The following is a 27,622-nucleotide window of genomic DNA, read 5'->3' as shown; positions in this document are numbered from 1 at the left end:
CTGGCCGGGAGGCGCACATCTTCCCCCCCGCGCCTTAAGGGGCTTCCCTGGAGACGCGTGGGGTGCCCTTTAAATAGATCTGTTTAAAGACACCCCCCCCCGCGCCTTCAGGGAAGTTCCCTGAAAGCGTGTGGGGGGGCTTGGAATAGATCTGTGCCTCCCGGCCGGGAGGCACAGATCTATTTAAAGGCCCCCCCGCGCGCCTTCAGGGAAGTCCTGGGAAGAGGGGCGGGGGGTCTTTAAACCCCTCTGCCCTACCTGCGCAGACAGCGCAGAGGGGCTTGACAACCCACCGCCCCTCTTCCCAGGAGTCCCGGGAAGAGGGGCGGGGGGTCTTTAAACCCCTTTGCGCTGCCTGTGCAGACAGTGCAGAGGGGCTTGACAACCCACCGCCCCTCTTCCCAGGAGTCCCGGGAAGAGGGGCGGGGGGGTCTTTAAACCCCTCTGCCCCCCCCGCGCACCTTCACGGGCTTCCCTGAAGGCGCGCGGGGGGCCCTTTAAACAGATCTGCGCCTCCCAGCTGGAAGGCCCAGATCTGTTTAAAGAGTCCCCCGCGCGCCTTCATGGAAGCCCCGTGAAGGCACACGGGGGGGCTCTTTAAAGACCCCCGCCCCCTTCCCGACTCTTTGAAGTGGTGAGCGCTGCCTGGGCAGGCGGCGCCTAGCACTTCAAAGACCCGGTCCAATTTTTCCCCGAACTCCGGATCTCCCGCTGAATTTCAGGGATCCAAAGCGGGGGAGTTCGGACTTCAGCACGGCCCGGATTTAAAAGGGCCGAATTTTGCCGAAGCCGAACTTTACCGAATTTTTTTTCAACAGCCCTAGATGGCAGCTTACCCTTTGACTGAAAGGTAACTTTTGTCAGAGTTTAGATTGGACTGAATGGCCTGTGTAGTTTTCACATGACTACCATTTAGTCAGCTCTGATTTTGTACTCTTTCTTCAGTCACTGATAACAAATGGAAAGCCGCAATTCAAAGCAGCCCATTCAGATGTTTCGGGATGCCTTTTCATGATCTAAATCTGAGTAACCATTGCTCTACTAATCTCTGATTTCTACCTGGAATGAATAGTGTTGTGGTCAGTCACTGGCAGATGAAAGAAACCATTCCTGTCCATAAAAGACCATTTCAGTAATTCTAGGCTACAGCATTTCCAACGTTGTGCAGTACAGGGAGCATGTGATAGAACAGCAGAATTCAGCCTTTACTGGAAGCATTGCCTTCTCTTATCACCGCATAGAAGAACAAAATTGGTTTTATTAGTTAGTACCCAAAAAGTGCACAACTAATTTCCCCCAGAATTTGTATACTTATGGACATCTTATCCTAGAGGGATTTATTATAAACAAAGCCAATGAAGAATTTGTTGCTAAGTGCAATCGTATATAAATTCATGTAATAATAATATTAAGAAGAAGAGGAGTTGGTTTTCATATGCTGACTTTCTCTACCATTGAAGGGAGACTCAAACCGGCTTACAATCACCTTCCCTTCCCCTCCCACAACAGACACCCTGTGAGGTAGGTGGGGCTGAGAGAGCTCTTAATAGAACTGTGACTAGCCCAAGGTCACCCAGCTGGCTTCATGTGTAGGAGCGGGGAAACAAATCCAGTTCACCAGATTAGCCTCCGCCGTTCATGTGGAGGAGTGGAGAATCAAACCCAGTTCTCCAGATCAGGGTCCACCAATCCAAATCACCGTTCTTAACCACTACATCACGCTGGCTTTCTCAGCCCCACCTACCTCACATGTTCCATCCCAAAAGCCAGGATGATCTATTGGCTGGTGATGGTCTAGTGGTTTTTGGATAAAGCAGACCAGGTTTGAATTGCCGCTCAGCTATGAACTCCCTGGATTAGCTGGGACTTGGCAACTGGACCTACTTCACTTGGGTAGCTGTGCATAGAAAATTGGATAGCTCTATGTATGGTGCCCTTCAGCAACTTGGAGTGTAAATGAGATAGCTATAAAAACTAAGTAGTGAATGCAGTGGAGATCTGGTTGGTTGGTTTTTAATAAAAATAAGTATTTACACACTTTGGCAGAAATATTGTGAAAGAAACAATAAAATAATTAACCTGCTTTTCCAAGCTCTTCACATACATTAATTGGAATCCTTATAACATCCTGGAAAGGATGTTGGTATTACTACCCCCATACTGCAGGTGTAAGGTAGAAGAGCTTAAAGGCCAGTGACCGGCCCATGTCCTGCAGAGGCATGATAAGAATATCTCCCCATAATTAAATGTAAAATCATTTCAAAGCTATATAGCACTGAGACACCTTACCTATGATACAATGTCCAGACTGCTGTTCTTCATCAACATAGTTTTCTTCTTATCAGTTTTCACATTTGGGTCTGTGTGAAAACTTTATCCTCTCTTGCTTCTTCTCCCTTTCTTGATATGACACCTCAATGTGATCGTCATCAAAAAGTAGGGAAACTAGGCAGGCACCAATGCTGGCTCCACCCGCTGTTTGAAGCCAGTGTGTTAAAAAAAAGGATATCTTCTCTAATACAACAAAACACTGGCCTACAAAAACATTTCCTGTGCTGAACATGGATTGCTTAAAATCCACTTTTGCCTTTTCCTTAATCATGTCTTCACCTTACAGGGGGTAAACAGCTGGCCTTTGCTTGAGGTTTTAGAATTATTTACAGTCTCTGGACTTCTGTCCCTGTAGGCATGAAGGAGTAATTTATCAGTGTTGTCTGTTACATTTTAATGCAAAAACCTAACAAGCTTGATTTTTACTTTGTCTCAATTTGAAATTTTAAGCGTTAAGTTGATCCTACACCTGTTTTATGGAAGGATGCAATGGAGTGATGACTGAAAGTATAGCACAGTGTGATTTCCCCTCAGCTGAGATCTCAGATTGGAAGTTGGCACACAAGTCCAGGGCACAGCACTGCTTTTCAGCTTCACACAACCCTCCCCCAAACCCATTTTCAAGGAAAGTCATAAAGCACATCTTAATGCAACAATTGCTTTGAAATCAACCAGTTGGAACTATGTGCATGTTTACAAAACAATTCTCTACGGTTTGAACCCACACACTCTTTTTCAAAGCAAAGAGAAAGAGTGGGGAAAAAACAACCCTGCAAAATATATTGTAATGAGATCCTTGCCGTCGATGCTGCAATACTGAAATGAAAATTGGGGTACCTGTTCAGAGCATATTTCTTTCGTCCATGTTCATACACCAGCTTGACCTGCACGTACATTTTGAAGGCAGGCAGGAAAGGCATAGAGTCCTCTAATGTACTCGTCACCTTGAAGAGTAAAATCACAATCAAAATGAAAGTTGTGCTTGCTTTGCCCATGCACCCATCTTCAACGGGGGCACAAAGAATGCAGAAAACATTGTAGTGCTCAGTGATATTTAAAAAGCCTTGATTTCATATTTGCCTTGAATGGCAATTTTAAAATTGCTCTGCATTTTGCACTGGATGTCTTATTTTTGTATTCGATGTTTTTGCTGTCATGCTAATAAATAAGGTTATGAATGATAATATTTGCCTTGAAAGTTGAGATAATGGAATAGAACATTGGGTGGGATCGAAAAGTTCCATTCTGTTAATGGTGGTGACTTTGTCCAACTTTGTCCAACAGTGTTCTGCCGGTGGAAAACAGAGTATTATTGGGTAATGTCAACAAAACAGAAATAATGTTTTGTATTAAGCACAAATATTTGTGAGGTGCTCTGGAGAATTCAAAGTGCCTCATTGTCTCAGTATTCCTTCAACAGCTGCCTTTTAAGGTTTTTAAAGTTTAACAATCACCATCATTATTCTCAGGATTGTCCGGATGCAAGCGCAAGGACTCAAACTCCCTCTGGCCCCAGAGCCAGGATACTTACCTAGTTTGTGGCCCTCGGAGGGAAGGAAAGGTGTAGGGAACAGGCTGTTTGCCTAAGGTATACAAGAGAGCCAGCAAGCAGTTGATTAAGAGGGACACCTGGAGCAGGGAAACAGGCAAGGCTAGGCCCAGGTGTAGGGGCTATCGGTAGGATTGCCAACCTCCAGGTACTAGCTGGATATCTCCTGCTTCTACAACTGATCTCCAGCCGATAAGAGATCAGTTCCTTGGAGAAAATGGCCGCTTTGGCAATTGGACTCTATGGCCTTGAAGTCCCTCCCCTCTCCAAACCCTGCCCTCCTCAGGCTCCGCCCCAAAAATCTCCAGGTATTTCCCAGGCTGGAGCTGGCAACCCTAGTCCTCAAGGGCAGAGGAGGAGAGAGTATGAATGAATGAATAGGGTTGCCAGGTGCCCGCTGGTGGTGGGCAAACCCCTGGTAAAGTGCCCCTCTGCCCGCCGACCAGCTGAGGGTTGGCGGGCAATCGTGCACGTGCAGGCCTGCGTGCCAGCCGGGAAGCCTCTCCTCTCCCTCCCTCCCTGGGGCGAGTGGGCCACCTGCTGCAGGTCCACGCGCCACCGGGAACCTCCCCTTGCCCTCCCCGGGGTGAGCGGACCGCCCACTGCAGGCCCGCACACCAGCAGGAACCTTCCCTTGCCCGCCCTCCCCAGGGCGAGCGGGCTGCGCACCAGCCAGGAACCTTCCCTTGCCCTCCCCGGGGCGAGCGGGCTACCCGCTGCAACCCCACGTGCCAGGCGGCAGTTCCGATTTACAACCAGAAGTACTGCATTGGCATGTGCGCACACAACAGAAACCTCCCGCTGAAGGTAAGTGGGTACCTAGCAACCCTATGAATGAATGATTTATTTGCAGTCATAGACCATCAAATAGAGCGAATTGGGAGTAAGAATAGAGGGGGGAATAAAAGGCAAGTTTCACAGACATGCTGGGGGTGGGGAAGGAAGCAGTACAGTGCTGCAGAAGGAGTCAGAGGAGAAGAGGAAGGACCTGTGGTGCTCAGCTGGCATCCTACCTCCCCAATTCTGAGGACTAAGGAGCTCCAGCGTGGAGGGCAGAAAGGGGGGGAGGCAACCCCGCAGCAGGGTGCGCTCACAGGATTCTCTCTCAAGGAAAAGCTTGCTTGGCTGGCTCACAGCAGAGCTGAGATTTGAACGGGAGGTTTTAACATGTTGCCCAAAGGTGTGCAAGCTGTCTGTTGAAGTGGCACCGCTTGTTATATCAATTCTCTGTTCACTGTTTAATCAGCAGTAATGATACACACCGTTGTTTCTTGCGCAAATGTGAATTGCTGAAATAACCTCTTATAAAACTGTGTCGTTTCCTCCCTTTCTCAGACATCATCAGCAAATCAAACAAAATACTATGTGTCCTACCGTCGGAATGAATTTGTACAGATGAAACTGCCAAAGTATGCATTACCCAAGGTAATCATCCACAAAATACATTATTCATTTCCTTCTTTCCTAACCCAGAAGAGGTTTGTTCTATGCTTCGGTGGATTTTACTACATATTCCTCAGAGCATTTAGTATTTGCACTGGCTTTTAGCTGTTTCTTCTTCCGAGAATTCTTTACAGTCCCTGAGTATGAGCTGAAATATACTGCACATTCTGAGTGAGTAAAATGTTGTCTTAAAAAAAAAAAGCATTTCACTGATTTCAAAATAGAAAATATTTCACTGGAGTTTTTCCCCCCTAGTGCTCCTCAAAATGTCAGTGTTTTTAGCTGGGGAAAAATTGGAAACAAGTTGGGCAGGATGTGGGGAGAGACAACATCCTCCCCTAAAAAAAATCCCAAGTTTTTCTGGGCTTTCTACCCCTACTGACTACCTCAGCCAATAAGATTTCCCTGTTCTCCCACGTGGCCTCCCCCTCCTAGAATTGTCCAGGGCCCTCATTGCTATTTAGGTCCTTGCAAGTATTTCTGCATTACTGGGTAATACTGACCAAAGAGAAACCGCACAAGGCTGCAGATCATTCGGTCCACTTAGATTTCCATAGGTATTTTGCTGTGTACATGTGTAAACAAAGCTTATTCCCCTTTGGTTTCCCCGTTTTTTCAGTCTTGTGGTGGGGGAAAGAACCCACTCTTTTATCTGTTTTATATTAACAGATCGCACTGTGTATCCTTTAATTTTCAAATAATGCCAGTGAGATTGGTTTGGGGATTTGAAATATAATGGGTTAATTGGGGAGGAGCTGTGATTCAGTGATAGAGCATTTGCTTGGCATGCAGAAGGTCCCAGGTTTCCTCCCCGGCATCTCCAGTTAAAAAGAGCAGGTAGTAGGGGATGAGAAAGATCTCTAACTGAAATCATGGAGAGCCGCTGCCAGTCTTGAGTAGACAACACTGACCTTGATGGACCGAGGGCTTGACTCAGTATAAAGTAGCTTCATGTGTGTTCATGTAGGTTAGATCCTGCCGATCCCTTGTGCTAGCTGAGGCTCTTTCCTAGGAGAAGGGATTTCTGTCTTGCCACAGGGGAAGACTCCTGCTGCTGGAGGAAAGAGCCTCCACGATTCGAATGGATTCCTGTGACTGAATCTTCTCTCTACCATGTGGGAAAGATAATTAGCCTCTGGAAAACACAGTTTGTATCTATCCTTTTTTTCCACTGCAGGATTTACAAATTATTAGCACTGATGAGAGCCAGGTGTTTGTGGCTGTCCAGGAATGGTATCAGACAGACACATACAACCTTTACCAGTCTGACGCTCAGGGTGTCTCCTACTCAATCATGCTGGAAAATGTCCGGAGTACCAAGCAGCCCGAAGAGAACGTACTGATAGATATTCTGGAGGTAAAATGCCCTCGACCAATTAGACCTTGTTTTTTGCTGACTCCTCTTGTTTCTTGCTCATCCTTGTAACCTGTTTGGCAGTTGTTTGTTAATTGTGTTTTTCCTCCCGAAAAATTGGTTCCCAAAATAGCTTACAACAATAATAAACCAACACAGATAGCATTTTGAATACAATTTTAGAGAGGTCCTGGCTTAGGAAGGGTGCCTAACTACCGCCTCATCATCTTCCTCTGGCCTTGCTGATGGCACTTGATGGAGGGTAATAAAGGTTGTTATACAGTCGTTATAAAACAGAAGTTGGATGATTTTATCTTACTGCCATTGGTTTCCTTGGAAAGTTTGAGTGTTTGCAACTCACATCTAAGAGTTTGCAGCTCTGGCCATGTCTAAACTTTATACCTGCATCTTGGAAGTAAAAAGCAAGTGCTCGGCATGATGTTACAACTGACAAGACTATTCTTCCCAATTTTAGTTGCATTATGAATAATGGAGCCAAATAGGGTTGCCAGGTCATTCTTGGCAACTGGCAGAAGGTTTGGAAGCGGGAACATCAGGGGCTGTGATGTCATATGCACCATTATGTCACTTCTGGTGAAAACCTGGAAGTGACATATGGTTGTTCTAAGAATCCAGCAATTCCTGGATTCCATCACTTCAGGTTTTCACCAGAAATGATGAAACGGTGCATACAATACCGCCATTTTTTCTTTCTCCTGCCATTGCTTGGAGTGGCAGGAGGCAACAGGACCTGGGGGCAGAGGAAGGATCCCCCACTTCGAACAGGGGACTGGCAAGCCTAGCGCCAAATCTGCTCAAGGCGCTTGCCATATCTGACTTGTAGTTTGGTCTTTGTCTCTGAAATAAATGTGAGCTTTGAACAAGCCCTTGTAATGTGTTAATAATGGTCTTTTAGCCACAAATCCCCAAAGAATCACAATTGTTTGAAGCATTCTATGATGAGCATACCATCTCCCCCACCGTCAGGCTGACTGTGTGTTGCTGAAGGTTAATGTCAGGGCCTTGGCCTGTTCTCGCTTCCCAGGGAATTCTACAGTGTTTATGCTTTCGGTTTAGCCGGGCCAAGCACCTGGGGTGTGTTGAGTCTTCGGCCGTGAGAATCCTTATCTTCTGGTTGCCTGGCAACGCCGGGCCGGTATCCCAGATGAAGTGTTTTAAGTCTAGTAACTTTCCTTGAAAAGTATTGCCTGCTTTGCTACGCCTATTAGCGGTCATGTCTTCAGTCTATGCCTGCTAGTCTTTGAATAAAGCGTTTTTACTTGAGACCACACCTGTCTGAGTGAGTCCTTTGCAAAGAGCTAGAGGTGGACACCTGATCTTGACATTTAACTTCCTATTAGGCATGACCCCATTCTTCTCCCCCTCCATTGCTTAATTTACTAGCACACCAATAGCAAGGGGGGGGGAGTAGACAGGGAACTGTTGAGATTTCATCCTGTCAGCGGTCCTGGTGCTCCGTTGGATGGGTCTGGCCAAGTTGCTGGCCCTCAGTCTTGACCGGGTATGGTGGTGGTGGAGGACCATAACTGCCAGTATGGGCATTTTTGGCCTATCAGATGGTATTTTGGTTAAGCCAGTGGTGCAACTGTGGTTCTAAGCTAGTGTAGATCCCCAACACCGGAATGCTTTCAGATTCCACAAATGCAAACAGGAGCAGGCAGGGAAATGAAAATAGCCCTGGAGCAAGTCAAGCTGAGCGGTCCCTTCCGTGCTACAAGCCAGTGAGTCCAAGAGTGGGCATTACCTCACCCACCGCGTCCTTCTCCCCCAACTGGAAGCAGTGCATGAAGAGACAATTAGTGAACAGACACCAGTGGTGATTGCTAATGAAGAGTTCTGACCTGAGTGGCCCCTGAGGCATTGTCAAAGTTGCCGGAGCTTGGCTTTGCTTCTTCCTGGCTACCAGCGACCCACTAGAGCAGTGGCTCACAGGGTACTATCCCTGTAAGTTAACAGCCAGTGTCCCCTGAATACACCTGGAGAGCCAGCATGGTGTAGTGGTTAAGAGCAGCGGACTCTAATTTGGAGAACCGGATTTGATTCCCCACAGATACACATTGAGCCTGTTTGGGTTAGTCCCAGTTCTCTCAGAACTCTCTCAGCCCCACCTACCTCACAAGGTGCCTGTTGTGGGAGGGGAAGGGAAGGTCATTGTAAGCCGCTTTGAGGTTCCTTCAAGGTAGAGAAAATCAGGGTTTAAAAAACAGCTCTTCTTCTTCCTCCTCCTCCTCCTTCTTTCTAGCAATTCTGTCTTTAGCCAGTAGGTGGAAATTGAGGACAGATTTACATTGTTAGTTTTACATTTTTAGATCATGAAGTTTTTGATTGTGAAGTGTGCAGCTTTTGAGTAAAAAATCTCAAGAAATCATTAGAGTGTGTCCACATGACTAACTGAAATCTGGTTCTCGTGGCCTGAGGCACACTAATTACTGAGGGTGGGGAGCTGAGAACAGTTCCCCTAAAAATGGGGGACCCAGAGTATACCTCCCAAACTGTCAGGCCTCCTGAATACCAAGAAAATGTACAACGTACCCCAAACACTCTGGAAAAGCCTTTGAGGGGTAATTTGTGCTACTTATTCTCAAAACAATTTCACAGTTACAGTAAAGTTGCAGTAAAATCAGAATGGTTTCAAGACTTTAGGGTATAAGCAATTGATTATTCTTATTTGGTAGCAGTGTAAACATTGACAAATGTATACTGGATGTACATATGAAAGCCGCTTGTTAACTTTGATGCATTTTATATACTAATGCTAATGCAGGTGAGAGGCGTAAAAGGAGTCTTTTTGGCCAATCAAAAAATTGATGGGAAAGTGACCACTCTTATAACATTCAACAAAGGTCGTGATTGGGATTTCCTCATTCCTCCAGCTGCTGATATGAATGGTAAACCCACCCACTGCAAGCCAGTAAGCATTCCTTTTATGTCCTCTAAAGGGCAGGTGTCCAAAAATGTTTTTAAAATGGTTGCAGCAGAATATGATAGATGTTTGTATAATTTTTTCATGCTTAAAATCAGTGTATCCAGAAGTTCATGAGAAATCATCTGAAGGGGCAGTAAAATAACAGAATTCAATTTTTGGGGTACCATTTTAGACTCTGACACTACAGTCCTAAGTAAAATTACACCTTTCTACGTCCGTTGAACTCAGTGGGCTAAGAAGGATGTAGCTCTGTTTAGGACGGCACTGTACATGAAGAATCTTAGTGATCCTCCATAGGGAAAAAAAAACCTTGCACATCAAAAGTTTGAAAATAAATGCTTCTTACATTATATAAATTCTCTGTGCACTGGGATTTGTGTCCCCTGTGGGAGTGAGTATTCAAGTACGTAACCTCAAACCTGTAGTCCAAAGTGGTATAGTCCAGCATGTTGCATAATATGATTCTGCCTCATGGATGTGAGGGCGATCTGGCTGCAACATCTGTCACCCCATTGATTGCCAGGGTTGATTTGGCTGATCTGGCTGGCTGGGCGGGTGTCCCCTGCCTCCCTCACCGCTCCATGTGCGTCCCTCCCGGGGCTGTGCGCTCGGTGTAGGGGGACGACCGTCCCAGATGGGGGGGTGCGCCTCGGTCGAGGGTGTGCGATTCTGCTGCAATTTGCCTTTCATGCTGCAGACAAGGTTACTTTTTTGGCTCTTGTACTATACTGATTTGTAAACCATGGTTTTTTGGTAGCTGCCATTACATTTGTAACAGACTTAAGACCTTCATGCGACCAGTAGTGTTGAAGGTGGTGGGATGTTCCATCAGGCCTGTTCTTCTCTGGCTGCAGGATCCATCATGACTACAACTTACAACCGGTCAATGGGGTTTCAGCAGCCTATCTGTGTAGAACAAACACCAAAGAAACGGAAGGTGTTATCAACTTGCTAATATTTGTCAAGATATGCATCTTGTTGGTCATGTAAAGCAACAAAAGATTATATTCAACTGTCCCAATTATTTGAATGGCCTGATTTCTGTACAGTTGTATAAGATGGTCAAATACAATGGGAGCTACCTGCATAGGAAAGTAGGAGTTGGAGATAATTGATATTTCTGTAACAAGGACTTTTCCCTGCATCAGTATTTGCCATTGAGTCAGATGATATAATTGCTTTGGCAGATATAGCTCGTTCATTCTGGGGACTTAGGTATGCTGAGGAGTTATGCATGTAAATTGTATGCTAATACTTCATTTACATGGTGGAGATGATGTTTTTGCATCACCATCACTCATTTTAGAAGCAGTTTGGTATATTCATACAAAAATGTGCCTGAGCCATCTGATACTTTTTCCTTCTTTATAATATGTGCACACAGACGCTGCTTGGGGAATGTTTCTTGTGGAACTATTTCTTTGTCATGAGGTCAGAGTTTGAAGATATGCTGAGGGTCTGATGGTGGCAACAGAGTATTGACTAAGAGAGAACTAAGAAATGTAAATCTTAGCTCTGCCTGAATTTACAAAGTATCCAGAGGCGAGTCATCCCGCATCAGCCCTCTTCCACATTTTCCCCATTGTGAGAACAATAATATTGCTAAAGACTGCAATGAAATAACATATACGAAGTACTTTGAATGCTCAGAAGTGCTATACAAATGCTAAATATTAAGAACAGTTTTTCTTTCCAATTTTCTTCTTTATCTGGTGTACCCTCAAGTTGCCTCATCTTCCATGTCTCAGTCTCTTTACTTCCTCCATTATACCATGTTTTCCTTTGTCCCTTTGTACTGAATTCTGGAGGACATCTGACACAGCCTTTCTGGAAAGTTCTGTGGATTCCTTATGCCCATTTGGGCCTCCGTTCCCCATACTTCTTTCAGGGTGATGTTGCTCATCTTCAACAGGGGTCCCCAATCTTTTTGAGCCTGTGGAATTCTGACACATGGCAGCGGGTGCAGTCACCAGATGGCTGTCACAGGAGGTAGCTCTGACCATAAAATATCAGAGTGAGGTTATATATTTATATATGTAACTCATAGGGTTGCCAACTGCCAGGTAGTACCAGGAGATCTCCTGCTAATTCAACGGATCTCCAGCCGATAGAGATCAGATCACCTGGAGAAAAATGGCCGCTTTGGCCATTGAACTCTATGGCATTGAAGTCCCGCCGGTTGCAAAGAGGGACCTGGCAACCCTAGTAACTCAACATTTCAGGTACAATCTCTAACAGGACGCCTTTAAATCTGCAGAACCAATCAGAAGGCCTGCTGGGTATAAAAGCCCCATCTAGCCCCACCCACTTCTTAAAAGCACTTGGCAACCCTACTTAGTGGGCACCAGGAATAGCGTCGGTGTGGGCCATGGTCTACATTGTACTGCAGTAGGATTTGTTTTTGTGTGTTGCTATGGTGGTATTGAGGCTAAAGCCCCAAGTAGTTCATGATGTGATGCCGCAGAATACTTGTGAGCATTCTATTCTCTGAGCAAGTGTATACTAGTGGGAACTCACAAGGACTTGCGAGGTGAATTACCCTCCCCCCCACTATTTCCTCTTTCCCTTCCTTGAAAGCCCCTGTAGCCTCCCGCTCTTTCCTGCCTCTTCTCCTTCCCATCCAGCAGCCAGTCCACCTTTATCTTCTTCCCATTTTCAGTTTTCTGCCCTTCCATACCCCTGGCAACCTTTACCCAGAAAAACTATGATTTAGTTACTTGGTGTTGGTTGTCAGGGCAGGCCCAAATGCACAGCAGGGAACCAGCAAAGACTTGCAAAGGGCACCCATTTTTCCATCTCAACTTCCCCGCACTATTTCCTCTTTCCCTCCACCTGATTCCCCCACATCCCCAGCCTTCTCTGCTTCCTTCTCTCCTTCCCACCTATGCACCAACCTACTATCATGCCCCCATCTTCAGTAAGGTTGCCAGGGCCCTCTTTGCCACTGGCGGGGAATTTTGGGGGCGGAGCCTGAGGAGGGCGAGGTTTGGGGAGGGACTTCAATGCCATAGAGTCCAGTTGTCAAAGCGGCCATTTTCTCCAGGTGAACTGATCTCTGTCGGCTGGAGATCAGTTGTAATAGCAGGAGATCGCCAGCTACTACCTGGAGGTTGGCAACCCTAATCTTCAGCTATATTTGTTATTTACTTCATTTATAGCCCACCGTTCTCCACAATGGGGAAACACCTTACTTAATTCTCCTTTCCTCTATTTTATCCTCAGAACAACCCTGTGAGAAGGGGAGGACTGAGGGTGAAACCCCCTGGGAAAGGGCCCCACCCCCAGAAGAGGAATGGAGAGTGGAGGAGGGAGTCTGTCTGATCCTGCCTCCCAAAGGGGGGATGGAAGGAAGGAGGAAGTGGAAGCCTGCCTAACCAATAGCATTGCCAGCTCCAGGTTGGGTAATACCTGGAGATTGGGGGGGGTGGAGCCTGAGGAGGGCGGGGTTTGGGGAAGGACTTCCCCAGGTTATAAAACCATAGAGTCCACCTTCCAAAGCGGCCATTTTCTCCAGGTGAACTGATCTCTGTCCCCTGGAGATCACCTGTAATAGTGGGAGATCTCCAGCCACCACCTGGAAGTTAATGACAAAAAAAGAAAACCTATGCTGAAATAAACTACGTTGTATTTAAAGAGACAGCATGAAGGCTTAATTGTTGCTATACATACATTTACTATTTCACAACAATAACAAACAGTAACACCTAAATAACTCTACTATACTATACTACCACTGTTTCTATGACCTATGTGAGAGTCCAGTCACAGACTAAACAAATGAGTCCAAAAGCTGAATGAGAAGATCCTGGAGACCTCTGAGGGGGAGGTGCATTCACTGCCCGCAGCAGGTGAGACAAACTGACTCATGAAACCAATTCCACACTATCTGTCTCTTTAAATACCACCTGGAGGTTGGCAACCTTACCAACCAGTTGGCCAGGTGCTGCTTTCCTCCCCTCAAGCCGGCCAGGGGCTGCTTTCCTTGTCTCACACTGGCTGGGCACTGCCTCCCTCATCTCAACTGGCGGCCTCCCTCACCTCGTGCGGGGCTCAACTGGGCCAAGCAGGGCAGCACCCTCTGCCTCACACGGGGCCCAGCCAAATGCCGTCCTCTGCCTTGCCTCTTCTTTCGTGGGGCTCAGCCAGGCTGGGCGCCACCCATTGCCTTGCCTCGCGTCATGCGGGGCTGGGCCAAGTGAGGTGCTGCCCGTTGCCTCGCCTTGCACAGGATTTGGCCGGGCTCAGCCCTCTGCCTCACCTCATGCAGGGCTTGGCCGGGTCTGCAGGCACTGCTGTCTGACTCGCCTTGCCTTGTGCAAGGCTCAACCGGGCCAAGTAGGGTTGCCAACTTGCAGGTACTAGCTGGAGATTTCCTGCTATTACAACTGATCTCCAGCCTATAGAGATCAGTTCTCCTGGAGAAAATGGCTGCTTTGGCAATTGGAGTCTATGGCATTGAAGTCCCTCTCCTCCTTAAACCCCGCCCTCCGCCCCAAAAACCTCTGCCGTCACCTTCCTCTTTCCACGAAGAGCCGTCATGACATCCCATTGACCCACCGGGTGGCTGTTTCAAAACTGCAAGGATTTCCTGCTGTTCCACCCAAAACAAAGGCTTTTCTTTATTATCTTTGTAGCCTGATTGCCACCTTCACCTCCATCTCCGCTGGCCGGACAATCCCTATGTGTCAGGAATGGTTCATACCAAGGATACAGCACCAGGACTCATAATGGGGGCAGGTAAACAACCAAAAGAGAGCATGCTCTGTTTTTGGCATTTGTTGACTAAAAAGTTGCATAACAAATACTATACATTTCTTGAATTGAATTTACTTGGTTCATCACTGCATATTATAGATACAAAGCTGGTTGTTTTCATTTCTGTCTCGCTGGTTTCCATCAGGCTTGGAGGATGAGGGTCACAGAAATAAGTCCAACGGGCTTTGCAGGAGGGGATAAGAAGCCAGAATTGACCTACTTTCCCCCTTACCTCCTTGGGTTTGACTACTGCTGCACTGACCCCATGCAATCCTCTCCCTTTCTTCTTCTCCAAGATCAAATTCCATGTGCCCCTTGAAGTGTTTTCCTCTCCTGAACACATGAACCTGCCTTCTACTGAACCAAACCCTTGATCCATCAAAGTCAGAATTGTCTACTCAGACCAGCAGCTGCTCTCCAGGGTCTCAGGCAGAGGTCTTTCACATCACCTACTTGCCTGGTCCCTTTAACTGGGGATATTGGGGATTGACCCTGGGACCTTCTGCATGCCAAGCAGCTGCTCTACCACTGAGCCACAGCCCCTGCTGTTACTATATATGTGTAAGCATACACACACACACACACACTCTGAAAGGCAATTCTAACTGTGCTGTTACTAGGGGTTCTAAATCAATTGGTGGCTCTGAAGGGAACTTGATTTACAGTCACACTGCAGTCATCCTGTGCTCTACTGCACATGTGATTATAGTGAAATTCTCTTTTTAATATATATATATATTTATTAAGAGAAAATGACAATACAACAATAAAATAAAATGGAAAAATAAAATTACTAAAATACACATAATACAAATTCTTGAAAATAAACAAACCATGCTGCTAATATAAGTAAAATATCCATAACAGTGAACTAAGCAATGCTCTATCTATTTATCTAAAATCCACATGATTATTACATCGCTCCCTCTCTGCAATTTACACATTGGAGTGTTTTTTCCATCCTTGAAATTGTTACATTCCAGCAAGCGTCCAGTTCTCCCCAGGTTTGCAGAAAAATTTGACAACTTAAAAAAAAATACATTTGGGGGTTTAAATTCCCCCCATTTTAAAAAATAGCATTGTCTCTGCATGTGCAGACAACGCTCTTACCTTCTGAACTGGTGTCTGCCACCACAGGGATCCACTCCAGGCCCAGCAACGGCAAACCCCAGGATTGGCTCCGGGCCTGACCGCAGCTGTGGCAAATGCCAGGAGCAGCTCCAGGGTGGCGGATGCCGGAAGCGGCTCCGGGCCTGGCTGCAGTGGTGCCTGGGAGCCGATCTGAGCCCAGAGCCATTCCCGGCATCCTTCACTGCAGCAGCCAGGAGCAGAGCTTAAGGTGGGTAGTGGGGCCTGGAGCTGCAATGAAGGGGGAAGATTTGGGATTCCCCTTCCCGCCAGTTTTGCAGGCCTCCCGCTTGTCTATACTGTTAAGGTTGGGTTCCATGACAGAGGCCGTGGCTCAGTGGTAGAGCCTCTGATGGGCACGCAGAAGGTCCCAGGTCCAATCCCCGGCATCTCCAGTTAAAGGGACTAGGCAAGTAGGTGATGTGAAAGACCTCTACCTGAGACCCTGGAGAACCATGGAGAAGGGCTGTGGCTCAGTGGTAGAGCTTCTGCTTGGCATGCAGAAGGTCCCAGGTTCAATCCCAGGCATCTCCAGTTAAAGGGACTAGGCAAGTAGGTGATGTGAAAGACCCCTGCCTGAGACCCTTGAGAGCTGCCGCTGATCTGAGTAGACAATACTGACTTTGATGGACCAAGGATCTGATTCAGTTCAAGGCAGCTTAATGTCTTCATGTGCTCATATGGGGAAAGGCGGCCCCTCAGGTATGAGTAGGGTTGCCAGCTCCGGTTTGGGAAAAACCTGGAGATTTTGGGAGTGGAGCCTGAGGAGGGTGGGGTTTGGAGTGGGGAGGGACTTCAGTGCCATAGAGTCCAATTGCCAAAGTGGCCATTTTCTCCAGGGGAACTGATTTCTACCTCCTGGAAGCAGATCTCCAGCTACTACCTGGAGGTTGGCAACCCTAGGTATGAGGGACCCAGACCTGAAAGGGCTTTAAAAGTTTTAAAAAAAAAGGCACCTTGAATTGAATCTGAAAGCAAACAGGCAGCCACCGCAGCTGCTGTAATACTACTGACGTATGAGTAGTCTGGTTAACTAGCATTGGTTAGTAGACGAGCTGCTACATTTTGGACCAACTGCAGTTCCCAAGTTGTCTTCAGGAAGCCCCATGTAGAGCTCATTACAATAACCCAATAAGCATGGTATATGAGTGTGGTGGAGTTGGATTGCTGAAAACCTGGAGCAGGTGAGCTTCTATAGAGCAGCGCTGAAGCCATTTCTAGTCCTAACCGGAAATTCTGTTGCCCCAGAAGGTCGGACCAAAACCAACGGGTTGAAATTAAATCAAAAGAGTTTCCGTCTAGACATTAGGAAGAATTTTCTAACAGTTAGAGCTGTTCCTCAGTGGAACAGGCTTCCTTGGCAGGTGGTAAGTGGTCCTTCCCTGGAGGTTTTTAAGAAGAGGTTAGATGGCCATCTGTCAGCAATGCTGATTCTATGACCTTGGGCAGATCATGAGAGGGAAGGCATCTTGGTCATCTTCTGGGCATGGAGTAGGGGTCAGTGGGAGGGTGTGGGGGAGGTAGTTGTGAATTTCTTGCAGTGTGCAGGGGGTTGGACTAGATGACCCTGGTGGTCCCTTCCAACTCTATAATTCTATGATTCATCTGAATATATTGATGGACCTGACTACAGGTAGCCAACTGCCTAGTAACCAATGCCTGTTCTGTCTTCAGGAAATCTGGGTTCCCAGCTTGTTGAGTATAAAGAAGAAATGTACGTAACATCTGATTGTGGCAAAACTTGGAGACAGGTAAGGAAATGGAGATGGTAATTGATTTGAGAAATGGACATAATAAGAAACCCATTTGCTTGTCAAAATGGGTAGGGTTTTATCAATTAATAAAAAGAGATCCAGCAGTCCAAAGTATCTTCTTGGGCAGATGGGTCTTTTAAATCAGATTGTGTGTAATTTTGTACCATACACAATTAATAAACATCCTGGATTTTCTTAAACCTATGCCATGTGTTAAATTAAGACCTTTCTGTGGTCTGCTAAAGTTAATTTAAAATATGATCAGATCCACTGGAAGCCATTTCAAATGAGAGGAGAGAACTCTGGTTATATTTAATTGAATTTAGATATAACATTTAGATATAGTTTATTTTGATTTTTGTGTCTCGTAGCAATGTTGGGTACACCAGGGAAACCTGTCTTTAATTTTATTTATTTATTTGATTTTTATCCCACCCTTTCCTGACCGAAGTCTGGTTCAGGGCGGCTAACAACATTTAAAATATACAGTTAAAAATGAATACCCTATATAGCATATAGGCTAACATTAAAATCTTGGCCAAATAAAATACAAGACAGCACACTGATAAAACTAATATAAATAATAGGGGAAACAATCCGGGAGGGGATGAAAAGAGAGGGAAAAGGGAAAAGGAAGGGGAAGGAAAAATAAGGAGAAGAAGTTAAGGGGGAGAAGAAAGAACAGGAAGAGGGAGGCCAGCTAGAGTGGAATTGGGGCAATTAGCAGTGTACACAAGCTTGTTTTATTGTTTCTATTAATCACTCTGTCTGAAGAACCAGTCAGTTGGCTGGAGAGTTGAAAAAACACTGTGAGGAATAATCCCATGTGCTCTAAAACACAGGTGGGAAGGCCAGTGTACCTTATGCTCTGCTTCTGGCAGGCCTGCCCTTCTGCATCTGAAACCCCTCTGGAGATTGAAGGCATGCCTTTGGGAGGGAGTTCTCCTAGGAAGGAGGCTAGTGAGTTGGTTAGAACCGATGAGAAAGAATATCAAGTAGGTTGGGGGTGGGGGGGCAATTTGCATGGGTGACCCATCCTCTTGGGTAGCCTTAGGCAATTGTGTAGGGTGCCAGAGGCTAGAGCAGTGCCATCCAGCCCTGTATCTGCATCTGCTGTGGCAAGCAACAGCCCAGAAGGAGCCCCCTGGCATTAATGGGAGGCTGCAGGAAGCCCACTCTTTTCCTCCCCCCTCCCCTTGCTACCATACTGAGAGGAGCTGGGCAGGCAGCATCTTCCTGCCCTGCCGGGGGGTTGAGGAGGAGGTAGTGGGTGGGCACTGCCATGCCATGGTTCTGGTAGTATAGAATATGCTGAACATAGTATATTTATTTAATAATATTTGAAATCTGCTGTGAGCAGAAATCTGCAAACGACAAAAAATTGGAAGGAAATTTGTAATAATTTCAGTGCTTTGTGGGTCAATCAGCTTGTTTAATTATGAGCCTTGTAGTGAAATAAGTAATGTTGGATACGTTCAAACAAATTGCTTTTGTAAGACGTGGGTTTTGTTCCCTTGGTTTCTAGGTGTTTGAAGAGGAGCATCACATCTTGTACCTGGATCACGGTGGAGTGATTGTGGCCATCAAGGACACTTCTATTCCACTAAAAATACTCAAGTAATGCTACCATTTAATTTCATATATCTGTTACCTTTCCAGGACGAAGTTAATTCCAGCAATTGAAATGAGTTTTTCCCCTCCGAGAAAGAGCAAGAAATTTATAAAGAGTTGTTTTGTTAATCTAATATTTGCTCAGTGTAATATGAAATAAAAGTTTGATTGTGATGCACTTAGGAACATCAGAGCTCCCATGAATATAATTAAGATCAGAACGCATGAGATAGGTAATGAAGGTGGATTTTTTCTTAGCCCCCTTCCTCTGGGGCATTGGAGACTGCCAGAGGCAGCGTATGGGGTACTGACTGAATGGGGCTATCACCCCAGACAAATCTCCATTTGGCAATACAGGTTGGGATTGTGAAGGATCCTCTTCCTAGGATAAAGTAGCAAGTGCAGGGGTGGTTTTGTTTCCTTTTGTTGCTGACTTTAGTTGCATGAGTCTCTTCTTTTTTTAATTGCATGAGTCACTTCATTTTTTAATTTCATTTTTTAATTTTAGAATGACCTATTTCTTGAGTTATGGGTACATCTCCAGTGGGACGTGTTTGTTGCTGGCCTCTGTTTGGGTGCACCATGTTCTAGATTACATGTCTTAATCTTTATCAGGTTAAGTCTTGGAGAATTCATGGGCCACAGATTACGATTTGGTAATTAGGCGGTCCCTTCCAGCAATCTGGTTTTGTGCTGGAGTAGGAAATAGGCAAACTTTGGAGTCACACAACATTCTTCATTAGGTGGATAAGAAAAATAGAAAGTTTGTCGATATTGTCAGCCCTGTCCTCAGGCTGTGTTTGTGTGAGCTATGTTTTAAGATAGGGCTGTGCATTATAAAGTGCCGTTAACGCACCCAGGTCTCTGCAGGTCCCAGTATAAGCAGAAAGGGCAGGTTCCTGCCTCAAGGAGCTTACAATCTAAATTCTGATGGTGGGGAGAATGAGGAAAAGGATGGATATTGGCGAACACATACACATTTCCATTTTCCTTCTACCCTGTAAATTTTCCCTTAGAAAAACCTTTTTTTTCTTTTTGTAAACAATTATTGAGAAATTTTAAATCCTTATGTAACTTCAGTTTCTCCCACCAGCCACAGCTGATGGAAGAAATTATGGGTCCTAGGTTGGTTAATGGAGGGGTAGGTGACAAAAAGAAAAGAAAGTAGCGGTGTCTCCAGCCCACTGGCCTCCACTTCCTAACAGGAGGGCTGTCCAGTAGATACAGGAAAAAAAATTCAAACACAACTCCCAGATCTTCCGATCACTTACAACCATGCACAAGTAGGACTTAAAATAGAAGTAGGGTTTAATTCAACCAAGAGGCACGAGGAATCAAAGCGTTACACTCATCAGATAACAACTTATTAGTGATCCCCGACCCGAGAAGTATCTTAGCACATCTCTGCTCCCTTATTAATTGCATTCTGTCCTCAGACAGAGAGGATATATATGTCTCTTTCATTTCCAGTTACGTGGTAGAGTAGCTAATCTATACTCTGGTGGTTTGGATGTCTGTAGCCCGCCAAAACTCTGTTAGCCATCCCTGCAAGGTTCTTCATCAGTAAGTTTTAGAATTTTGAACTGGGGAGGAGATGAAATCCCATCAGTCTTGGCTGCATGCGACACCCCAGATCTCTGGCTCAGTACTGTGGCTGTTCCTAGCCATCAATCAACCTATAAACACTACCACCTTCCAGTTTATGGCAGGGGTTCACATGGGTGTGTATGTTTTCCTAACTGCAAGTGGCTCCTATTTACATGAGTTCCCACAAGAGTTTTTCAAAAATATAGACTTTTTACATGGTGACATTACAGAGCTTCCTCTTTAAAATGCACTTATAATAGAAAAGGTGGGAATAAAACCAGTAGTGGCTGGTGTTCCCAGAGAGTAGTGGTGCTATAGTCTCCTGGCAATAGAACTCCCACTTCAAGATTCCCCCAAGTCAAGGTAGATTTTTCAAGATCACTAATTATTTGAGCAACTCTGAAACAAATCCTCCTTGAGCTACAATGACTTGCCAGCATGGCAGGGTACCTAAAGGGAAGAAAGTAGTAACATTTATTTTAAAAAAATAGGTAAAAGCTTATGGACTTAAGTATTCTGAATCAGCATCAACTTCTGGAGCTAATAATCTGTAGACCAAAAAAATAAACAGAAACTCTTGGGCTTGGTGGCAAGAGTTACAGAACATCTCTTAGGTTGTGAAGATCCTCTCCTATTTCTTCATTCTACATAAGTCAGATCTGCAATCAATAAAAAATAACCCTGCTTCCTTAACAGGTTCAGCGTTGACGAAGGTCAAAATTGGAGCACGCATAACTTCACCAGTACTTCAGTTTTTGTGGACGGGCTCCTCAGCGAACCTGGTGATGAGACATTAGTCATGACGTAAGCATTGTTTAGTGCACGGCATGCAAGTTGCCTAGGAAGAGTTGAAAGACTCTATACATGGGGAGTATATTGACAAGGACGCTCTGCATGCGACAGACACACATTGAATGGATGACCAGTTATGGCAGATGCTTTCATAGTTGTGTGAAGACTTTGGAACCCAGCATGGATGTTTCAGAAAGTTGTCATTTGGTACACTCATTGCCAAAGATAAATTGATTACTAGAAAACTGAAAATGGGACGCACTTCTATGTGCTCTCTCTGTGGCCATTTTTGCATGGTCAATTTTGCTGCGCCCTGACCTGGATGGCCCAGGCTAGCCTGATCTCATCAGATCTCAGAAGCTAAGTAGGGTCAGCCCTGGTTAGTATTTGGATGGGAGACCACCAAGGAATACCAGGGTTGCTGTGCAGAGGAAGGCACTGGCAAACCACCTCTGTTAGTCTCTTGTCATGAAAACCCCAAAAAGGGGTCGCCATAAGTCGGCTGCGACTTGACGGCACTTTACACACACACACACACACACACACACACACACACACAATTTTGCTGCTTGCTCAAAGCTCTTTTTTAAAATGCGACTTTAAAAATACCTTTTCACGGTCCTGACACAAAAGGAGAGTTCCACTCCCCACACTTGCCTCTCCTTTGTTCCATTTTGCATAATCTATTAGCATATGCATAGCTAACACACCTCTGTTGTTTTGCATTGTTCCTTGAGGGCGATTCTTCGCAGCAAACTCCTAAGGTCGCATTAAGTGGGCTCTTTAGTAATGTGAAGCAGGTATGCCCCGGCTTCGCAGTCACTTCTGGTTCAGCGTGCAAAATTCAAAAAAATATGCGGGGCAATTCAGCTTGGAACGCGCTGCTAATTACCATGCAGAAATGGCCTGTGACAGCAGAAGTGTGTAATAGAGTGGGGTGTGGCATCAGTGCTACTACTACTGTTGCCTCCAGGAGCAGTAACAGGCTCATCTGCTTACTGTATATTCTCTGTCCTGCTAGGGAAAGGAGTTGTCCTGCTAGAGGAGGGGCCATGGCTCAGTGGTGCCAGGTAAATGGAGTAGGTAGCAGGTGATATGAGAGACCTCTGCCCTAGACCCTGGAGAGCCACTGCCAGTCTGAGTAGACAAAGCTGATGTTGATGGACTAAGGTGCCAGCTCCAGGTTGGGAAAGTCCTGGAGATTTGGGGGTGGAGCCTAGGGAGGACAGAGACCTCAGTGGGGTACAATGCCACAGAGTCCACCCTCCAGAACATCCATTTTCTCCAGAGGAACTGATCTCTGTTGTCTGGAGATGAGCTGTAATTCCAGGGGATCCCCAGTTCCCACCTGGAGGCTGGCATCCTTATGACACACTAATGGTCTGATTCAGCATAAGGCAGCTTCATGGGTGTTCACGTGTGAGTTGTCTGTCCATGAGACCAGGCAGTCAAGTCCAGCATAATGCAGAGGACCAGCCTTGCACAAATGCTGGAATATTTTGATGCAGGATTCTTAACATAACTGAACTGATGCCCTGAGACTGCAGAACAAGAGCCTTGTGGGGGTGCTCTGGTGTACTGCCAGAGAGCCAGCGTGGTGTACTGGTTAAGAGCGGCGGACTCTAATCTGGACAACTGGGTTCAATTCCCCACTCCTCCACATGAAGCCTGCTGGGTGACCTTGGGATAGTCACAGTTCTCAGAACTCTCCCAGCCCCACCTACCTCACAAGGTGTCTGTTGCGGGGAGAGGAAGGGAAGGAGATTGTAAGTTGGTTTGAGACTCCTTAAAGGTAGAAAAAGTGTTTGTATAAAAACCAACTCTTCTTCTTCTACATCATTACTGGCCTTTTGGAAGAAGTGTAAATTCTCTTTTATTTCAGCCAGCTTTTGAGAGACTAAAATGCTGCAGCCGTGTTATTGCTGTCATGATAGTTTCATTAGGGATTGGTGCTAGAGATTTTTTACTAATATAATTAGGTTTATGACTCTTGATTGTTTTATAGATATGAGCTCCCTTGAATGTAGTGGGAGACAGGGCAAATACATAAATTAAATTAAAATAGAATAAATTATTATGAGCCTGTGGCAAAAGTTCTGGTGGCAAGGTTCAAACACTGCAATTCATTTAAAACAATGACCTGGCTCAGGAAAGAATAAAATGTGAATAGAAATGCCACAATGCTTGTAAACCAAATAAAATGAAATTGGGATCCATTCTGCTAGTGGAGATATGTTCCTCCAGCAGAAAGAGCATCAGCTAGCAGAATGGTTCCAGTCAAAAATAGTATGACATCTGATCAAGCAAACCCAGAAAGATGTCTGCTCGTGTCTTGATACAGGAATAAAGATATTTGAACTGACATGATCTCATTCATGAAACCCTCCTAGCCATTATCTCTGGACCACTGAAGTTAAGCTTTTTTAAAGAACTGTGGTTCTATGTTTTTATCCCAATAGATTGTATTATAAAGTACATCACCTGGTATCACTTTCTTGCACTAACAGGATACTCATTCTGAAAGTTCTTGCTTTTGCTGTTTCTGTTTAGAGTCTTTGGCCACATCAGTTACCGCTCAGACTGGGAGCTCGTGAAGGTAGACTTCCGGCCATCTTTCCCCCGAGAATGCACAGATGAAGACTATGAATCATGGGACCTGACAAATCTGCAGGTACCATCTCATAAAAAATAATCACAGTTACTGCTTGTGTGTGATAGTCTGTGGCTTAGATCCAGATGAACATTTCACAACTTTCTGGCCTCACCCCTTCTGCTGTGCCAGAACGTGCCTCCCAAAATGCTTTTCCTGGGCAAAATAATTATTTACGGCATCCTTTCTGCTATGGAAGTCAAGGTGGCATGTATGTTCCCTCTTCCCACCAATTAAGCAAAGAATTAATGACTAGTCCAAGATCTTTGGGCCTTTAATGCATGGTTATTATGTGCCTGGTTTGCCCCTCTCTCGTCTCACACTTTAATATCCCAAGATTGGAAAACCTTATGCACGGTGTGGCTTGTTGTGAAGAAAGGCCTGGAGTCTCAGGAGCAATGCATAATCACAAGCAGAAATCTGGAAGCGTCTGAGTCCCCACCCCTTGAAGCACTGCATTGTCATTGGCAGTAGTGCTTACTCTGACAAAAATGTCACCCCCTCCCCCCCAATGAGTGGCCATTTCACAACCCATTAAATGGAGTACTCCATTGCATCCACAAAAGTAAAGAGGGGGAGATTATCAGTTGTACACACACACTGCTGAAACTGACTGGAATAGATGGCATTTTGGGGGAGACATTCTCCCTTTGTCCCTGAGTCTGTGAATGACACAAAAGGAACTAACAATGCGGAGGGTTCCCAGAGAACGAGGCGGCCATGGTCGCCTCAATCTCCAGTATGGCTTCCTGGGGCATTGCAGAGGGGATGGCTGAAGACTGTCTGAAGGAGGAGTTGGAGGAGGAGGAGAATGGGGGAGTGTTGAGACCTGGGAAGATCGACCTGTGGCTGAACTATGTATTTTCCGGTGCCCGAGATGGGCTTGGGACAAACTTTAAAAGAGTGATAAAACAGGGATTGGAAAACCCAGGGAAGTCGCAGGATGGGAGCGGGCTGTACTCCCAAGGAGGAAACATTGTGCATAACCCGACGGAGAACCAAGACATCATGAGAGAATCGTGACAAAGCAACCATGCATAAATGACCTATGTCACCCTGATCTAAATTTGCCCACTACCCAACACTGGCTACACAGAAAACGTCCCCTGTATGGCTGCAGTGTTTGCACTGTAGATTCTGAACTAGCTATGGATTATCATGAAGATGGCATTTAAATGATTCACTAGTAAAGCTTGCCCTTCGGTATTTTTGCCAACTGTCTGCTAGAAAGGTTGTTTTTCTTAATTCTTGTTCATTATTGTGGTGTATGTGCATTTTGTCAAGACTTTTAGACTAGGACAATAAAGCAAATCCATCTGGAATAATTTATTTCCTGTATCCTGATTGCGATAATGTTCTATCCCAAATGATGAGACGTATAATTAAGGTTTGTTGCTGTTTCTTTTTTACTCTCAGTTCCCTTCCTTTGCCTGTTCTGCAAAACCACGGGGAGCCTTCAGAACAGCTTTGTTTGTAAAATCATGCCAGAAATAAGAGGGATAATAGCGGAAAAATACTTAATTAATGTGGCTGGCAATCTGTGTTAAGAAAAATCATCCCAGACAAGTTGAATTGCATGCAAAATGCTCTGCCACTAATATAGCTAAAGACAAATGGAAAGATTTCAGCTGGATTCCCAAGGTACTTCAGGGACCAACTCCTCCCATATGGAACTGCCAGAATGTTGAGATCTGCTCAGCAGACCCATCTCGCTCCCATTGTCAGAGATTAGGCAGATGGTGAGAGGCCCCGTGGCATCGGTTTATAGAATACCCTTCCTAGACAGATCTGAGAACCCCCAACATTGTTTTCTTTTTAGCACAAAGTGAAGACTTTCCTGTCCTCCATCCTTTCAATGGCTGATCTGTGCGCTTTTGTTTTTGGCTTTGAAAAAAAAATCTGCATTTTAACTGTTTCTTTGCTGTGTATTAACACTTTTTAATTGGGGTTTTTAATTGACATTTTGATTGTTTTAATTGTTCTAAACGGATTTCAATTATTTTTATTTGTATGCTGCTTCAGGGACACTTTTGAAATAGAAATGCAGTCTATAAATGCTCTAAGTAAATCAAAGTAGTAATTCTGAAACATAATTCCAAACAAATGTGTATCTCAATTTAAAGCCTACCTAAACTGCAACTAAGGAGCCCCGTGGCGCAGAGTATTAAGCTGCAGTACTGCAGTCCAAAGCTCTGCTTACGACCTGAGTTCGATCCCGACGGAAGTCGGTTTCAGGTATCCGGCTCAAGGTTGACTCAGCCTTCCATCCTTCCGAGGTCGGTCAAATGAGTACCCAGCTTGCTGGGGTAAAGGGAAGATGACTGGGGAAGGCATTGGCAAACCACCCCGCAAAACAAAGTCTGCCTAGAAAACGTCGGGATGTGACGTCTCCCCATGGGTCAGGAATGACCCGGTGCTTGCACAGGGAACCTTTACCTTTAAACTGCAACTGCAGAGTACAGTTCAGTCCAGCATAAGCAGAAGAAGAAGAGTTGGTTTTTATACCCTGGTTTTCTCTACCTTTTAAGGAGAATCAAGCCAGCTTACAATTGCCTTCCTTTCCTCTCCCCACAACAGACACCCTGTGAGCTAGGTGGGACTGAGAGAGTTCTGAGAGAACTGTGACTAGCCCAAGGTCACCCACCAGGCTTCATGTGGCGGAGTGGGTAATCAAACCCGGGTCTCCAGATCAGAGTCCACTGCTCTTAACCACTACACCACGCTGGCTCTCATACGTATCTGATAGTCATGAGAGTTAATATTTTAATATTTCAGGGTGACCGTTGCATCATGGGTCAGCAGAGGAGCTTTCGGAAGAGGAAGAGTTCGTCATGGTGCATTAAAGGGAGAAGCTTTATGTCAGCACTCACTTCCACAGTTTGTGAGTGTCGCCATTCTGATTTCTTATGGTGAGCCTTTCAATAGATCTTTGTGGTGGTTCTGGAGGAGTCCCTGAGATGAGTCCTGAGCATATTGAACACTCTGCATTTCTTAACAAAAGGGGCGGATTTTGCATTCATTTGGGGCGGGGGGGAACAACCAAGATTATTTCCAACTTTTTCTTGTAACAGGCAAATGAGAATGATTAGCCAGCAGTTCGTTTCATGTGGAGTTCAGCTTGCTGCACGCTCTTTCTTTTCTTTTCTTCTTTTTTAGCAGCAAGGCAGTAGTTTAGCGCGGCTGGCTCCTCCCTTTTTTGAAATTAGCATCTTGCTTTATAGTTATCTCATTATTCCTGTCTGAGAGTATTTTCCTTAGTTGGGTGGATCTTTGACTAGTTGGAAGGCCAGTCAAAATGGGCAGTATAAATTCTTGCCGTATTTGATTGTAAATCCTGCAGTCAAATATCACATGTTCTGTTGTCTCAACGCTACCCTCCTGGCAGATGCACATACGTTCCTGGAAAGGGATCTTTTTATATTTGCCCTCTGTCATTGCCGACGGGAGAGCGTTATATCACATTAAGGTGAAAGCGCTCCTGCATTCTGAGTTACTTATATTGAGTAGGTAAGGCATCGGTGACAACTTATTAAGAACAGTGACATCAAACAATGGATTTTTAATTCTGTTTAGGTCATGCTGCCTTTCCATCTCCAATATTCTCTGCTTAACCAATTCTTTTGCCCGATCATATCCAAGGGGGATGAGCATCTGTTGCGAGAGACCATAGGAGCCTAATTTCTTTTTGAGTGTTGTTATCCACAGTGCTCTAAATGAATCC

General features: G+C 45.4%; 1 protein-coding gene across 1 annotated transcript in view; it reads left to right on the top strand.

Moving 5' to 3' along the window:
- SORCS2 (sortilin related VPS10 domain containing receptor 2) overlaps window positions 1-27,622 on the top strand; it is a 211,845-nt gene that overhangs the window by 139,537 nt on the left and 44,686 nt on the right. Inside the window, exons 8-16 of the mRNA XM_056862280.1 lie at window positions 5,216-5,305; window positions 6,501-6,680; window positions 9,463-9,609; window positions 14,259-14,361; window positions 17,182-17,258; window positions 18,787-18,878; window positions 21,156-21,263; window positions 23,802-23,922; window positions 26,677-26,810. Of these exons, the coding sequence (XP_056718258.1) occupies window positions 5,216-5,305; window positions 6,501-6,680; window positions 9,463-9,609; window positions 14,259-14,361; window positions 17,182-17,258; window positions 18,787-18,878; window positions 21,156-21,263; window positions 23,802-23,922; window positions 26,677-26,810 (1,052 nt within the window). The remainder of the gene's footprint in view (window positions 1-5,215; window positions 5,306-6,500; window positions 6,681-9,462; window positions 9,610-14,258; window positions 14,362-17,181; window positions 17,259-18,786; window positions 18,879-21,155; window positions 21,264-23,801; window positions 23,923-26,676; window positions 26,811-27,622) is intronic.

The sequence above is a fragment of the Euleptes europaea genome, chromosome 17 (assembly GCF_029931775.1).
Source record: "Euleptes europaea isolate rEulEur1 chromosome 17, rEulEur1.hap1, whole genome shotgun sequence".
Classification (NCBI taxonomy): domain Eukaryota; kingdom Metazoa; phylum Chordata; class Lepidosauria; order Squamata; family Sphaerodactylidae; genus Euleptes; species Euleptes europaea.
The sequence above is the reverse complement of the archived record's forward strand: the minus strand, read 5'-3'. Positions and strand labels throughout refer to the sequence as shown.